Source organism: Schistocerca americana, chromosome 6 (assembly GCF_021461395.2).
Source record: "Schistocerca americana isolate TAMUIC-IGC-003095 chromosome 6, iqSchAmer2.1, whole genome shotgun sequence".
Classification (NCBI taxonomy): Eukaryota; Metazoa; Arthropoda; class Insecta; order Orthoptera; family Acrididae; genus Schistocerca; species Schistocerca americana.
In genome coordinates, this window is record NC_060124.1 from 117,936,944 (window position 1) to 117,954,860 (window position 17,917).

General features: G+C 41.2%; 1 protein-coding gene across 1 annotated transcript in view; it reads left to right on the forward strand.

Annotated features, from left to right (window-relative positions):
• LOC124619822 (thyrostimulin alpha-2 subunit) overlaps window positions 1–17,917 on the forward strand; it is a 52,431-nt gene that overhangs the window by 29,822 nt on the left and 4,692 nt on the right. The window contains exon 2 of the mRNA XM_047146426.1: window positions 12,680–12,855. Coding sequence (XP_047002382.1) covers window positions 12,680–12,855 — 176 coding nt within the window. The remainder of the gene's footprint in view (window positions 1–12,679; window positions 12,856–17,917) is intronic.

Here is a 17,917-nt window from a genome sequence, read left to right on the forward strand (position 1 = left end):
TAACGATCCCATCATTCCACTTCAATGACCAGAACACGCACTCACAAGTGTCTGGTACTGTATACACATTGGCCGAGGCCTGTGTGCTAGATTCAGTATTATAACATGTTGAATCAACAGTCGATAATACAATAACAAAGAACATCACATTGGTAGCACTACTTTGAAAATCAATAGACTTACTTAACGGTCTGTGCTAAATCTACAATCGGACTGACCGCTGTTAACAGCGTGTGATTGATTCTCGAAAATGGAGCATTATTCCTTGCAGGGATTAGAAGACATGCATTCAGCCTATGACGTAGTAGTATATAATACCTGTAAAGCCAAATAAATGTACAGTTTCCATAAGGACGTTATTATAATGCCAAACGACTGCAAGCTGGAAGTGTTAAGGTAACAAGCCACAAAAAATATAATATGCCATTTGTAAAAGATAATCTGATTTTATTTAACAAGTTTTGCAAACTGTTATTGTGGTTTCACTATCGCGTAAAATTTAACAAACTGAAATGAATGCAATTATTTATAACAATTCAAAAAATCAGCAATAAAAATTTAGTATTTCAAATTTGATCAGCATTAATTTGAGATTTCAAATCCTGACATGGCATAGAGTTTCACGTCACTTATGTGGTACTGTCCCAAACTAAATCCTTTAAAGCAGAGTATGCATTCAGTTACTACTAGAACATACTGAAAAACATTTCAATTGACAAATGTTCGAGGATAATACATTAAGCATCAGTAAGGATTTAGTTAACACATCAGTTAACACCTGTGAGCACACGAGATCACAACAAGGAATGAGCGACTATAGAAGTAATATGAAACAAAAACGTTTAATTCAGTTAAACACTTTTTCAATGGTTATTCTTAGGCAGCGGTAGTCTCATTGAAAGAATTGAGTTTAGTAACAAATAGCCAACATGATATTAATTACAAAATAAATCCCAGCCAACAAAGAATGTACTAATGAACGTAGCTTAATTTTAAGGTGTAATAATTCAGGCTAATTCTATAAAAGTATGTACAAACAAAACTGAATCAACAACGCCGCAAGGGCAAGATAAGCAGCACGTAGTAAAAAACAACTCACATTACTCCTGTGTACAAAATAAATTACACATGTAGCCAGCACACATAATATCCATAAATTATCAGCAGGGTAGAAACCCAACAGCTAATAGCTAGAGAACACACTCCGAATAATTGTGGCCTCTGCCAACAAAGAATGTACTAATGCACGTAGCTTAATTTTAGGGTGTAATAATTCAGGTTAATTCTATAAAAGAATGTACAAACAAAATTTAAACGACAACTCCGCAAAGGCAAGATAAGCAGCACGTAGTAAAACACTTTACTCCTGTGTACAAAATAAATTACACGTATAGCCAGTACACATAATATTCATAAATTATCAACAGGGTAGAAACTCGACAGCTAGTAGCTAGAGAACCAACACCTAATAATTGTGGCATAAACAGTTTTATCGATGTAAGTTAGCCAAGTTGGAACCGGGAAACTCTTTAAATGAAATCGGTGTTAACTCAATCCTCGAACGATACAGCACACGCAGTTTAAAGAACCTATGGCACAGCGAATGGTCTCGAATAACTTCGCAGAGTCTGCACAATAAGTTGCTCAACAATAAGTCCAACGACTATGGCTCACTAATCCCGTGAAGTTCCGTAGACTCAAATAGCAGACAAATCTCCAAGGCTGTCTTCCACCAAACCCAAGTCATGTGCCTGTCGGCATATTAGTTGGTAGATCAGAGAATCACACACGTTCAGAGTCATATTCGATTTTGGCCAGTGATCGTAGCATCCACGTGCTGCATGATTGGCTGACAACACTTGCTCTTGTATAGCCATCCTGCAGTTGTCAATGAGAGCGGGCGTGCAACTCCTTTAAGTCGGCGAGGTGAAGAGCCGGTATGGCCCCCGCATGGGATGCGAAGGAGGCAGTTGCTTCGTTACAAAGCACTTTCGATTTCATATCGTACCACCGCACGGATTAAAAATATCGTACTGGATGGAATGGAGAAACCGGTTTATTGAATCAACAGAGAAGTATGTAACAGGCTCGTCAAAGAATTTCTTGCACAAGAGAACTTTTGGAAATAGTGCTGTATCATGCGGGAAAGTTTAATCAATACGTCAAAATGCCCTTACAATTTTGACTCCAAATAATACAGTGTCGAGAACAGTGAGTGGCTGAAAATCTTGGGAAGACGCTGGAACACGAGACGGTCGTCGGCTGCTGAAGCCTATATATTGCATTTGCGCCCATACTATGTCGGTAGGCTTTTTTTCTATACACCCTGAATTCGAATCAACAGCGGTCTGACTCCCAGCAGACCGTCGATCGCCATTTATGGCTCTACGAATTCGACATGAAGTTCACTCGTGAAACACCTGCGATTGTCCAGTGCGGCGGCTAATGCGTGTGGAAACATTTTCTTTGCTATACTGAATATCCTTCTTAGTCACCGCTGACCTCGGAAAACTCGGTTTCTTGTGTTATCCTCGATGTACTACGACCCATACGTCTTGCACAGATTATCAACCCACGTTCACAGCCAACAGTCAACTCGCGACGCACAGCCATGTTCACTACCCTCCTCCTTGTAACAGATTGCGTGCATACTCCCAAAATACGCGACGTCTAGCGCAACGTTCGGGCACGGCACTCAGTATAATTCCAACCCAGAGTTTAGTACTTTCAATACATTAAGTTATTACATTGAAATGTGTAATGCACGGAACTAGACTGGTGCTAGTCACTTGGCGGAGTTTTAAGGTGGACGAGATTCCCTCAGAACTGCTGCTATCCCAGGGAGAGCCAGCCAAGACTAAAATCTTCCACCTGGTGTACAAGACATCTGAGACACAGGCGATGTCCTCAGAGTATAAGAATTCCAATTCCAAAGAAATCAGGTGCTAACAAATGTGAAAATTACCATGCTACGAGGTGCGACAATAAAGTGATGAAACTGATTTTCTTTGCAAGATGTGGCAACCCTGCAGGCTTGCGTAGGCACAGTATCTTTGACCTTGGTCTATAAGCTGCTTCTTGTCCAAGCGACACATCGATGCTACCGCTCAGTCGTGAGTTGTACTGCAATAAGTTAACATGTGATTGTGTCTCTCGTCACGGAAATAGAACCGCATGATATTGCGCAACGGTATGCCATTACGACAACTTACAGTAAGCTTCAGTAGGCGTTTGGAGAGGAGGTTATGACAAGAGCTCAAGTTTTTCATTGGCATAATATGTTTAGTGAAGGCATTACGGATGTTGAAGATGAAGACCGCAGTGGACGACCATCAAGCTCACGGACGAATGTCAACTTGGCCAGGGTGCGTGAACTCGTACGATCTGCTCGAAGAATATCCGAGAAAATGATTGTAGAAGAACTGAACATCAATCGAGAAACGGTTCGTCTAATAATAACTGAAGGTCTTGGTATGAGAAAGATTTGTGCAAAAATGGTCCCCAAAAATCTCACACCACAACAGCGAGAAACACGGAAAATTGTGGCGGCCGATCTGTTAGAGCAAACGGAAATCAATCCAGAGTTGTTGAGCTGTGTTATCATTGGTGATGAAAGTTGGATTTTTCAGTACGATCCAGAGACAAAACGCCAAAGTTCGCAATGGTGTTCAAAGGGATCACCCAGACCCAAAAAATCTCGCATGTCAAAGTCAAAAGTGAAATGCATGCTTGTGTGCTTCTTTGATTCCAAGGGCATTGTTCATAAGGAGTGGGTGCCTCCTGGACAAATAGTTAAACGGTATTGCTACAAAGAAATTTTAGAAAGACTTCGTGAAAGAGTTCTTAGTGTCCGTGCCAACATTGCTGATATTTGCATTCTGCGTCACGATATTCCGCCATCCCATACTGCTCTGTCAGTACAGCAATTTTTTACCTCAAAACAAATTTCAGTACTACCACAGCTACCCTATTCACCAGATATCGCTCCTTGCGACTTTTATCTATTTCCAAGAGTCAAAACGGCTGTCAAGGGACAACATTTTCAAACAACACAGGATCTCCAAAAAGCTATGACGAGGGTCTTGGAGGATATTACAGAAGATGAGTTCCAGAAATGTTACCATAAATGGCAGAAGCGCTGGAAAAAGTGTGTGCAATCAGAAGGGAACTACTTTGAAGGAGACAACACTAAACTTGACTAAAACGGTAAGCAACTTTTTTTTCACATCAGTATCATTATTGTCACACCTCATATATACGTAATAGGTCATCGTTGCAAAATATTGACACGAATTATTTACAAAAGAATGGGAAAAACTGGTGGCAACCGACTTCGCAGGAGATCATTTTGGGTTCCGAAGGAAAGCAGATACACGCGAGGCAAAACTAACTCTGCGGCTTCTCTTAGAAGTTAGCTTAAGGTAAAGGCAAACTTACGATTATAGCATTTGTAGATTTGAAACACTATTTTGACAGCCTTGACTGGAATATACTTTTTAAATTTCTGAAGGTAAACTTCTGAAGGTAGCAAGCGTAAGATACACGAAACAGCAAGTCATACATAAACCAGATGGCAGTTATAAGAGCCGAAGGACACTCTGCACACTGAGAGAGTTGTGAAGGAAAGCAAGGGGAAATTTCGAAATGGAGTTACAGTCCAGGGAGAAGAAGCAAAAGCTTTGAGGTTTATCGATGATACTGTAGTTCTATCAGAGGCAGCAAAGGACTTGGAAGTGCAGTTGAGAAGAATGGATAGATGCTTGAAAAGAGGATATAAGATGAACATTAACAAAAGTTAAATACTGGTGATGGAATGTAGTCGAATTAAATAAGGCGGGCTGAGGAAATTAGATTAGTGTATGAGACGCTAAAAGTAGCGGATGAGTTTCGATATTAGGGCAGTAAAATAACATAAGATGGACGACGTAGTGGGGATATAGCTTTTGAAATCTAGTAATACAAAATAAAACAGAAGGTTCGATGGGTCGATCGCCTAACTAAAGAGGAGGTACTGAACGAAATCTGTGAGAATTTGTGGCGTAGCTCGACTAGAAGAAGGGATCGGTTGACAGGACACTCTTAGCCATCAAGTAATTGTCAATTTAGTACTAGAGGGATCTGTGGGCGAGGGGTAAAAATAACAGAGGAGAGTAATAGATGAATACAGTAAACAGGTTCAAATTGGTGTGGACTGCAGTAGTTATTCAGATATGAAGATACTTAGGCAGGATAGAGTAGCGTGGAGAGCTGCGTCAAACCAGTCCTCGGACTGAAGACCATAACAACAACAATGAGGTTTAAGTTGCTTATGTTATTAACAAACTAAATATCTATATGAGATCATGAGATTCTTATCTGGAAATACGTCGCATAGGACCCTGTGGTAACCTTACCGTAAACGTATGAACGCCCTGTTTACAGTTTGTAGGGAAATTAGAACGTCTGAAATAGAAGATGTGAAGGCAGTTACCTTTGAGACATATCCGATTTCGCCGTACACTAAGGTGCTGGTATGGGTCGTACTGTGGAATGAGTGCATGGTCTGGCATGTGATGGGCATTCCCTGTGTCTTGCAACCATCGCTAAAGCCTAGAAATGCCACTATGCTGCTCAGATCATAGTTTCTATCTGACAAACTTCCAAGTGTCCTAGAATTTTAACCTGTGAAATAGTGTCCATATTACTTTTCGGGGTGATAATGGAAATTTGACGACTAGCCTTGGTATTGTGTAATGTTGATGTCTTACTCGCATCAAATCACAAGGACATTAAAAGTGTTGAACGAAAGAGGTAGTTAATTGCAGCTTTGTATTCATTTACAAACTGCTTTCCGTTGACACTTCTGATTTTCCGGAATAAAAGTATTCGAGCAATTTATGTTTCTAAAGTTCACACGTCCTTAGACTTTTAGGTTTCCAATTTTTATGTACCACTGCTATTACTTCTTGCAGGAGGGCGTTTGTTCAACCGTTAGAAAGTAAGGATTATTTCACATTGCTTCCCTACCGTAAAAACAAATTTTAAGTGTCGTTTATGTCTCGCTAAGATTAATCAGATCTATGTCAAGGGTGATACCGTATTTGCATCTTAAACATTTTACACGAATCCTGTAAAACTGGAACCTCTGCATTGCATATTCCAGAAAGTAAACACATCAAAAATCTATAGCAAAAAATTATTCCCACTCATTTCTAGACTCAGGTACTGCTTTGACATTAATCGAATATGAACTGAAACACATAAACTTGTCTGCTATTGTACTAAACTGCTTCCTTCAGACAAATGTTTTGTAATTTATACTAGACAGTAACAATTAACAGCACAGAGTAATTTTCTGCTTCACTGCATATGAACGCGAGGCAATTTAACTGCACAGAAACAAGAATATTTCTTTACTTCTTTGAAAGAAGACAGAAACTCTTTCTGTTGTCAAAATGGCCGCTATTTGATTTCCTTTGAAACAATGAAGCGGAACGCCTTCCACGAAACGCACTGGGCTGGATATTTAACTAATTGGCCACACGATGCGTAACTGCTAATTTACGGAGAAATAAACATTGGTGAGGGCATAGTTTCGCTACAAATGAACCGAAGCCTGGTCATTTTGAATAGACTGGATCTGCGTGTTATAGTGATGGACCGAAATTCGACCAGTAACGATGGGAAAGAATATGCTGACCATCTTCCTTTCATATAACCGCCAAACAGCGGTATTACATGGTAAAGTTTCCACTACAAATAGCCTACTGCGACACACAAAATTCACGACTGAAATTATTACTACCCCATTTTCCGGTTTTGGAATCATTTCTACTACTTTACTTCTGTGGAATTATAAGGCTTACTAGTCATAATGAAGTTGAAACTTCCGTGGCTTACCAGGGCATTGATCCAGGACTTAGAACCGCTACGGTCGCAGGTTCGAATCCTGCCTCGCGCATGTATGTGTGTGATGTCCTTAGGGCAGTTAGGTTTCAGTAGTTCTAATTTCTAGGGGACTGATGACCTCAGATGTTAAGTCCCATAGTGCTCAGAGCCATTTGAACCATTTGAGCTTAAGGGAGTATGTCACATATACTCGGTACAAACGTGAAATTTACTCCCTATGAGTAAATAATGATATCATATTCGCTCTTCAGCACACATAATTTAATAATAGCTCCAGAGGCTTTGTATATAGAATAGGCCTTGAATACCACAAAAGCGAGCAAAAGGAGGCAGTTAGTATGTAAAAGAAAAATCTGTAGCTACATTTTTAGCCCGTTGTGAGATGTGGGATGTGAGATGTGGGATGTGAGATGTGGATGAGTGTACACGCAAAAAGAACCTGGAAATGCATCAAATGATGCACAACAAAACTGTGTGCCTAATATGATTGCAAGAAATCTTTGATGAACGGAACATGTGGATCACAGAGCTGAGCACCGTAGACGCAGAGCAGTGATGGTGGTCATTCCTGAGGGAACACGTCCTTTTGGCAGACACAAAAAGTGATGGATGGATAAAATCATGGAAGACCTGCGCCAGGTGGGAGTAGTATCGAAGCGAGCGCAAATAATCAGAAGCCCAGTCAACAGTTGAATCTTTTCAGGAAAACATCTCTAAGAGGGCTTGGAATAGCGTCGGGTGTAGCTGGATAGGCTGCAGTTATCTTCCTTCATATACCCTAACCAAGCTCTACACCACGTGGAAAACTTTTCAGCCAATCCATGCGGCGGAAGTCTCCACCAGGGAGAAATTCATCGACCAGAGCAGCAGGATACGGACGGATATTATAGTGTCTGACTGGGTATTTCAGATCAAATGTACCACTGAAAAAAAAAGGCACTTTTGACATCGTTACTTCACATCTGTATTTCTGAGCGTCAAGAATATTCCTCCTACCACCAACACAGACGTGAATCTCTCCTTTAAACTGATGCCTCCCCACATCAGGTCTTCATCATTGGCAGTATTTTTGTAAAATGAATTCGGCACGATCGGAGCGAACCTGCCACGCCTCGTGGATTAACGACAGGTTTGCTGCAGCAGTCAGCCTGCATCTGGTTTTTAGGCTGTTTACCATGTCCAAAAAGGTGACCACCGGGCTGGTATACATGTCTCGTCTCATATACGTGTTACGCAAACTTTTAAAAAACGTTCTCGCATTCCAACAAGATTTATACTCTAAACACAGAGAAATGTGATACACACATTACGATCTGGCTTCAGGAAAGACATTCGGACACCATCTGTCACTAACGGATTCATAACAATATAACAATTCCGATCCCGTAGGGAAATGGTATGAGGCCAAGAAGACGAAGAAGAGATTCCTGCAGGAGGTAGTATTGCACAAAACTAGAAGAAACGTTCCTACAATAATATGTCCAGAAACCATTACCTGCTGAGGTTTGGAATAATCTGTCCTCTCATTCCCATCTGTCTGTTAGGTAGGAGTAGATACTATAGGCTGTGTTGCACGTAGGTACCTCACATCCTGACGCCTTTGGAATGAACCACATATTCTTTCAACTACATCTCGTTCAATTCAGATTGTGACACACAGATTGGTCACAGGATCCTGTAACGTCGGCACAGATTTGATGGATTGAGCGTACCCCATTGTCTTTAAATATTCCCCTAGCCAGAAATCCAATGGGCTCAGGTCAGGCTACAAGACAACCTCGACCAATCCATGTTACGATAAGGCGCGGTGACACCGTCGGTGGAAAACGGGGTGGTGCGTCTTCATTGCACTGTTATAACTGATATCAGTACTCCTATCAGTTTCTCACAGCTTACAACCAGTGATATATGCGCAGTTAACAGCAACAGTAAGATGGCCTAGACCTCCGAATAGTACACATTACTCACAAATTCACAAATAAAACACCGGAAGGGTTATGAGTCATGTGCCAGGAAAAGGCCAATCAATACGGTATCATACGCTGCATGGCAATATTAGACTAATTACAAATCATACAGAGGAGTTTAAGCAATCATTCATTCGTGAGTGGAAAGGAAAGTTGCTCTAACAATTGGTACGATACGAGCTGTCGTCTGTCATGCGCTTCACAATGGTTTTCGGAGTATGGATGTAGATGTATAGTGGAAGATTCATTATGGTAACTGGTTTCTTTTTCAACTTTAAGTAGACCATCGAAATATGAAAACACATAATTTTTCTATTTTAAAGTTTTAGTTAGTTATTTAGTTACGTGTTCCGTTGATCAATCACACGGTAACCGTTATGATGTGGAACGTGTCAAGTGCATAAGAAATGCACACATGCCTCAAGCTTAAAATTGTTATTACCTACCCCATTCCCTTAAATGGCACAAAATGCTTATCTTATACCTACAAATTTATTTATTCCCATTCAAGAATTCATCTATGGTATAGAAGGAGCTGTCAAGGAGATATGATTTCAATTAATTTTTGAAACGATTAAAGCTGCCTATCACATACTTTATTTCATCTGGTAATTTATCGAAAAGTTTTACAGCATCATATTTTACCTCTTTCTCTACCAACGATAGATTAAGTAGAGGATAATGTAAGTCTTTTTTTCTTTTGGTATTAAAATCAGGAATGTCACAGTTGTTTTTAAACTGGTCCATGTTATTGAGAACAGATTTTATTACAGACTAAATGTACTGTGAGGCTGTTGTAAAAATTCCTAACCTTTTAAACACATGCATACACGATGTGGGACTATGAGCCCCACAATTTATTCTAACCACTTTCTTTTGAATAGTGAATACTTTTTTGCCTAAGTGTTGAATTACCCCAAAACATTATTCCGTATGATATCAGAAAGTGAAAGTGTGCAGAGTATTTTAGCTTACTAATTTCTGCATCCTCAAAATTGGCAATTATTCTGATTGCAAAAGTTGGTGCACCTAGTCGCTTTAGGAGATCCAAAATAAGAATTTTTCAATTAAGATTCGCATCTACACGTACACCCAAAAATTTAGTATGCTCTACCCTGGCTACTGAATTTTGTTGATATGTTATATTTATTGAAGGAACTGTACACCTTGCAGCAGAAAATTGGATTACTGTGGTTTTTCAAAGTTCAGGGCAAGCCCATTCGCAGGAAACTAGTTAATAATACTTTTCTAAAGATGTTATTTGTATCACTTTCTACTGGAGTTTCTTTTACTGGATTAATAATGAAGCTTGCAGCATCAGCAAATAGTGTCAGTTTAGCTTCTTGTTTCAGCCAAGAAGGGAAGTCATTCACATATACCAAGAACAGAATGGGACCCATTATCGAACAGTGCAGAACACTTAATGTAATTTCACACCAGTTAGATCAGGTGGAAAACTTCCTGTACTCACTTAAACCATATAAAGAAATGTTTTGCTTCCTGTTCTGTAGATATGACTTAAACCACTCACATGTTGTTCCCTTCATAACTTAGAATTGTAATATCTGTAACATAATGTCATAGTTCACACAATCAAATGCTCTGAACAAGTCACAGAAAATTCCTATTGGTGGCATTTTACTATTTAAAGACTCTATTGTGTGAGTAGTGAGACTGTATATTGCTATCTCAGTAGAACAGCATTTTTGAAATTCAAACTGTGATTTGCTCAGTATCCCATTACTGTTGAGATGGGAAATTTCGAGTACATTACTTTCTCAATGATTTTTGTAAATGCTGTAAGCAAAGATACTGGACAGTAGTCATTGACATTTTGGTGTCCCTATTTTGTAGAGAGATGTAATAATCACATATTTTAACGTGTCTGGAAAGAATCTTGAGTTCGTGATGCATTACATACCGGTATGTGACTCAGAACATCAACTGTAACTGCCCCCTATCGCTTTAATATGTTGTTAGTTAGAGATGTCATCTATTCCAACAGGACATTTATTTTTCAAAGATTTAATGATTTTCTTTATTTCACAAGAGGTTATTAAGTGAAAATTAGTCCGACTAAAATTTCTCAAGATTGACTCTTCCATGTACTGCTGGCTTTTTTTTAAAACTATTCTCACCAATTTTTTCACGTACACTTATGAGTTGGTTGTGAAATAGCTACTTGTTACTGTTGATTAAGATGGTCTCATTCTCTTTAATAGTAATACTAACTATCCCAATGGTTACTTTTCCTGTCTCCCTTGTAACCACATACCATACTGATTTGATTTTATTGCCCTAGTTGTTGATTTCATCTCTAACGTACATGTTTCGTGATCTCCTGACAACTTTTTTCAGTATGTTACTATAATTTTTACAATGTAAAACTACTTCTGGGTCTTTACTAATTCTTTCTGACTCATACAGTTTCTTTTTCTTTCTGAAGACACTTTAATAACTGTAGTAATTCAAGATTTCTCTGAAACCCAGAACTATTTGGTGTTACATTTAGTAATTTCTTTGGGCAACATTGTTCAAAAAGGGATATAAATTTATCAAGAAATATGTTGAATTTATCGTTATAATTTGACTCATTTCATACATCTCCCCAGTTAATATTTCTTAAACTTTCTCTGAAGTTCTCTATAGGCATCAGGTTGAGCAACCTTGCACTTTCACTTAATGGTGTCTGAACTGTACACCCTGCTAGATTTTGTAAGTTAATCAATTGCGCATCATGGTCTGATAATCCGTTTATCACAGGGGAAGCATGTTTTAGTTTTACATTGTCTTGCTGTACAGATACATTACCTCTTAGAGTGCTACTGTCTTGAGCTATATGTGTAGGGAAATTGATCACTTATTCTAAGTTACAAGTCATTAATAACACTTATAGTTTACCTTTCCTATCAGAATTGCTTAGAAAGTTTACACTGTATTAATAACTTCTTGTTTTTGTTCGACAGACAGCATAATAGAGAGTCAAACATTTTTGTGAGTAGCTTCCAATCTCCTAATGGGGATCTTGCACTGTTACTAATAGCAATACTACATTATCTAGGTGTAGTTCACATGCACAACCTTCAAAATGCTGATCGACAGAAAATTTGCTTACTTCTACAGTTTTGCATTTTTACACTTCTTTTGTGTAAATGGCATGTCCTTCTTTATCGATGCTAGATCTGCAAGTGTAAGATGCTGAATTATACTATTTATATTGACACTATCCATCACCATCCACACAACTGAGGTGGCACAGTGACAACGATTATGGACTCGTATCCAGGGGGACGTCGTTTCAAATCTCCGTCTGGTCTTACTGGTACGGGTTTCCCCTGATTTCTGTAAAGTGCCATTGAAAAGTACCGGCACAGTTGTTAGGAATCCCGATACGAGCTTTTGCTGCGGCCGTAAGAACTTCGTCATTAATTGAACCCTTTCTTAATTTTTTAAGTTGTCAACTTGATTTACAGTTTTGATGTTTTAATCTGATGCAGTCCCTTCCTCTGAAAATCATAATTTTTTTTTATTTTTTTGAAAGTCGGAGACATTTGTTTCATTTTGCTGATATACTCTGAACTCCGAAAGCTGCACATTTTTTTCCTTAATCTGATGGCAGTAACTTTCTTTTTATTGTCAGTGGTTTCAGTTATTACTGCGCAGATCAAACGTGTAAACGTGTCTTTTTAGTTACTAGATACCAGTGTCAGCGGCTTGAGTATTACAAGGATTCTGTAGAAGAATAGCCTGTTTGCACGTAGTGAGGCAACCGCCGCTGGCCTGGCTGCACGCACCTGTGTGACGGCCACATGCTGGTGTTGCAGGGCACACGCGGAAGATCAGCATCCCGGACTGCATCGAGTTCCCCATCACGACGAACGCGTGCCGCGGCTTCTGCGAGTCGTGGTCCGTGCCGTCGGCGCTCAACACGCTGCGCGTCAACCCACACCAGGCCATCACCAGCATCGGGCAGTGCTGCAACATCATGGAGACGGAAGACGTAAGTCCGGCCGCTGGCTCACGTGGTGTCTGCATACACGGAGCAATGTAAACCTCTCCGGCCCCCCCCCCCCCCCCTCCCCCAAATCCCTTTCCAGCTACGGTGGCATGGCCGAGGTCGCTGAAGAGCTTGACTCTGTCGTAACCACTTTTAAACTTGGTGGTGGAAGAAAATTTAGTCGCCAGTACCAGACTTCGGGCCAATGCCCTTGATTAGTATCGAAACCTCTCCGCAGTGACTCATGGCATGACAGCACGCGATACTGTTTATGGTGATCGGTCCGTCGGATAGGCACGCTAATGCAGGTGCCCCACCCCGATGCTAGTTAGTCCAAGTATTGTGTGACGGCCCACGGCTAAATTTGCAAAAAAAAAAAAAAAAAAAAAAATTGCCCGAAAACAAAAACAAATATGTATGCATAGGAAATTAAATTTGGAATTCTTTCTCTTTCATGAAATTCGATCCAAGATGGCGAACATGGCCAAAAATTTCCGCAAAATTCCAAAGTGATTTTTCTTAAATAAGAAAATAACTGTAGGTCAGATTGAAAGCGATGCGTCATTGTAAATGTACGTTTCGGTTAGGCATAGGTTTCGCAACAATTGACAGTGAACTTGGTTCTTCGTATTTTCAGTCTTGATCTGATGATGCCAGTAGCCGAAACATCTCAATAAATGGAAATATATTAAGTGGTAGTTATGATTTAAAATTGGAGTAGTCACTGAAAAATCGGTTTCTTTCATTTTCATTTTCCATTAAAGTAGTAGGATTTTAAAAGCGTTCTGTAAGAGGAAAAGTTTTGGAACTCCTGTTGTGATTGTCTGTAGCTTCGTGTGGCTGGATTTGAAAATCATTGCCGTTGAGTTTTTCAACTAACTGATCACTAACTTCGCAGCCATATCGAGTACTCGACAACGAATATTGTTGTCTGACACAGGCACACTTGCCAGTTGTTTCATATCTGACTCACCTCTCGTTATACACTCCTGGAAATTGAAATAAGAACACCGTGAATTCATTGTCTCAGGAAGGGGAAACTTTATTGACACATTCCTGGGGTCCGATACATCACATGATCACACTGACAGAACCACAGGCACATAGACACAGGCAACAGAGCATGCACAATGTCGGCACTAGTACAGTGTATATCCACCTTTCGCAGCAATGCAGGCTGCTATTCTCCCATGGAGACGATCGTAGAGATGCTGGATGTAGTCCTGTGGAACGGCTTGCCATGCCATTTCCACCTGGCGCCTCAGTTGGACCAGCGTTCGTGCTGGACGTGCAGACCGCGTGAGACGACGCTTCATCCTGTCCCAAACATGCTCGATGGGGGACAGATCCGGAGATCTTGCTGGCCAGGGTAGTTGACTTACACCTTCTAGAGCACGTTGGGTGGCACGGGATACATGCGGACGTGCATTGTCCTGTTGGAACAGCAAGTTCCCTTGCCGGTCTAGGAATGGTAGAACGATGGGTTCGATGACGGTTTGGATGTACCGTGCACTATTCAGTGTCCCCTCGACGATCACCAGTGGTGTACGGCCAGTGTAGGAGATCGCTCCCCACACCATGATGCCGGGTGTTGGCCCTGTGTGCCTCGGTCGTATGCAGTCCTGATTGTGGCGCTCACCTGCACGGCGCCAAACACGCATACGACCATCATTGGCACCAAGGCAGAAGCGACTCTCATAGCTGAAGACGACACGTCTCCATTCGTCCCTCCATTCACGCCTGTCGCGACACCACTGGAGGCGGGCTGCACGATGTTGGGGCGTGAGCGGAAGACGGCCTAACGGTGTGCAGGACCGTAGCCCAGCTTCATGGAGACGGTTGCGAATGGTCCTCGCCGATACCCCAGGAGCAACAGTGTCCCTAATTTGCTGGGAAGTGGCGGTGCGGTCCCCTACGGCACTGCGTAGGATCCTACGGTCTTGACGTGCATCCGTGCGTCGCTGCGGTCCGGTCCCAGGTCGACGGGCACGTGCACCTTCCGCCGACCACTGGCGACAACATCGATGTACTGTGGAGACCTCACGCCCCACGTGTTGAGCAATTCGGCGGTACGTCCACCCAGCCTCCCGCATGCCCACTAAACGCCCTCGCTCAAAGTCCGTCAACTGCACATACGGTTCACGTCCACGCTGTCGCGGCATGCTACCAGTGTTAAAGACTGCGATGGAGCTCCGTATGCCACGGCAAACTGGCTGACACTGACGGCGGCGGTGCACAAATGCTGCGCAGCTAGCGCCATTCGACGGCCAACACCGCGGTTCCTGGTGTGTCCGCTGTGCCGTGCGTGTGATCATTGCTTGTACGGCCCTCTCGCAGCAAGTATGGTGGATCTGACACACCGGTGTCAATGTGTTCTTTTTTCCATTTCCAAGAGTGTAGATACCACGTCCGGAGCAGCCAGTAAAATAAGGTATTCCTCTATGGTGTACGCTTTCTTGGTCTTTGCTACACTGTAGGCAGCTTTGTATGATTAAAGAAGAGTCTTTCTAGGAATCATAGCTTATGTAGTGAAAGTTTTTTTTATTCTGTCGTATTTTTAACTTGTGAGAAAATTATTCTCGTGGGTTGTTTACCAACGACCATAGTTTGACTGCAAATGTCGTTTTATATTATTAGGGAGCATGATTTCAGTAGCTAACACTTGGACACAAATAACACACTGTGGTCGTTCTTCACTTAAAGAAGTAGTGCACATAAAACCAAAATTCAGTTAACAGTCGTCATACTTCATGCTTTTTATTCTATTTTTCTCTTCGAGACTGCATGATACATTTAAAATATAGTTGACAAAGAAGCACAAATCACATAAGATAAACAACAGTTAAAACCATCAGCATAAGACAAAACCAATCTTCAGACTGATTGTTATTGAATAAGAACGACTCACATAATACAGTTAGACTGCACGCTGTCATAGTAACCACATTAACTGTTCGGCCTGCTACATGCCACTATTAGTGCACACGTTGTTCCTTTATTCAAAAAGCTAATAAACCAAATATTATTTTTTTTATGAAACCATTGCGTCGCCCCTACTGTAAGGCCGCACTGCCTCTCGGAACTGCGACGCACAGTGTGAAAACCCCTGTCTAATACCTTTACATCAGTGGTTCCCAACCCGGGCGTAAATACCCCATGAGGGGTAAAACGAAATTTTCTGGGGCTAAAAACACGAAGGGTTGCATTACTGTTCAGTCACGTAACTAAAGTGCATTAAAAAAATCGATTACACTACCTCATTGGACTAATAAGTTTAAGATAGGTTACTAACTCTAAAAGTGTCAAAAATGAGCATTAACGCCCGACGGTACATTGATGTGGCCACAGTGAATGTATTAACGACAGACATTATTGGAACTTCGTGAACATTAGGCGATAACAACTAGCTGCAGCTGGCTACTTGCCTGTATTGTTGGGCAGTTCATTATTTACCCCACCGAGATACCGGCTCGCTCAGTGTTTTATCGTTAGTCAGTTGTTAATTCGCCAACCATGTCGACGGATACGAACTGAATGCCTCCGACATCACTACCTTCTCAATGTCTTTCGGATTAAGACGAGAAAGAGAAACAGCTTAGTGAAGTTTTTCCTATTCAAGAGCTAAATGTTGGGAAAGAAATTCCTAATGAACAGCACTGCCTTTCGTTTATTACTGGACATAAACAGCTGAGTCGATAAAATATATGTAGATGTGTAAGTTTCTTTTTTATCTTTAGTTTTGTTGCCACTGAACAGTAACCCGAAAAAAGTCACTGTAAATGACGTACACAGCTATCGTCAAAAATTACTTCACAGTGAGGACAGAAATCGATTCAGCATATGCCTCATGCCGACTTTTATACTGCAAAATAAACGTTCTAGACACAGGTGTGTGATTTCAAAATGGTTCAAATGGCTCTGAGCACTATGCGACTTAACTTCTGAGGTCATCAGTCGCCTAGAACTTAGAACTAATTAAACCCAACTAACCTAAGGACATCACACACATCCATGCCCGAGGCAGGATTCGAACCTGCGACCGTAGCGGACGCTCGGCTCCAGACTGTAGCGCCTAGAACCGCACGGCCACTCCGGCCGGCGTATGATTTCAGACGTGGGCATAAGCGTGACTACAAGCTTGTGTGTCGAGGAAACACAGGGCGAGAAAAATTCTTATAGAAGTCTGTGGGACCTGTTTTGTTACACAGTATTCCCATTACCGTAGAGAAAGTATTCACTATCATCATAGTGTTGTGAATGGCTTCGCTTATGATCAGCATCTGGTCGTGCTTCGAAAGAAAGCGCACAATTTGCGCAACATGCCGCTGTCTGGCCTCCCCATTTTATCACAACGCGTGTGCTCTCCACTGCCTCCTGAAAAGGTCTGATCTAGGTATGTACAAAAAAGGCGGCGGCACTGCTCCTGTAGATCGCAGTACGCAATGATTCAGTCTTCAAACTCATTGCCACAGTTCTTTGTAACAGACGTTTTCACGCTGCCACGCAAAGAATCGTGTACGTATCTAGATTTGATTGAAGGAAAACTTAAAGCTGAAAGTTGAGTCATCTGCTGCGCCGCTAAAAAAGAAAAGAAATGCATAAAAAATTAAAAACGACGGAATCTGGATTCGCATGTTTTTTTCTCTATGCAGTCATTGTCAAAATATCGCAGGGAAATTATTCTATTTGATTCTTTTGCATCTTAGTCTCATACCGTAGTCTAATAATGAAGTGGCTATGTTTTGATTATTGGTCATATTTATTACGATTCTACGAAGTTAAGTAACTCATTTCCTGCTGTACGAAGAATATGCAGTGAATTATGAGTGCGAAGTGCGTCTGCTGATCCCAGGGTGGCAGAAATTGTAAGTCTGAAAATGTCGCCTCTCTTTTTTCGAAATGCGTCTCCCAACCATCTCTGCCAGCGTTTAGAAAATGTTTGTCATCATCCACAAGTAATTTCTGAATCCCATCCCATCCTCCACTTTATAGGTATGTAGAAGGTTGTACCCATGCATGTTTCTTACTGAAACTCAAGCATCCACCAACATTTATAAGCAGTGCT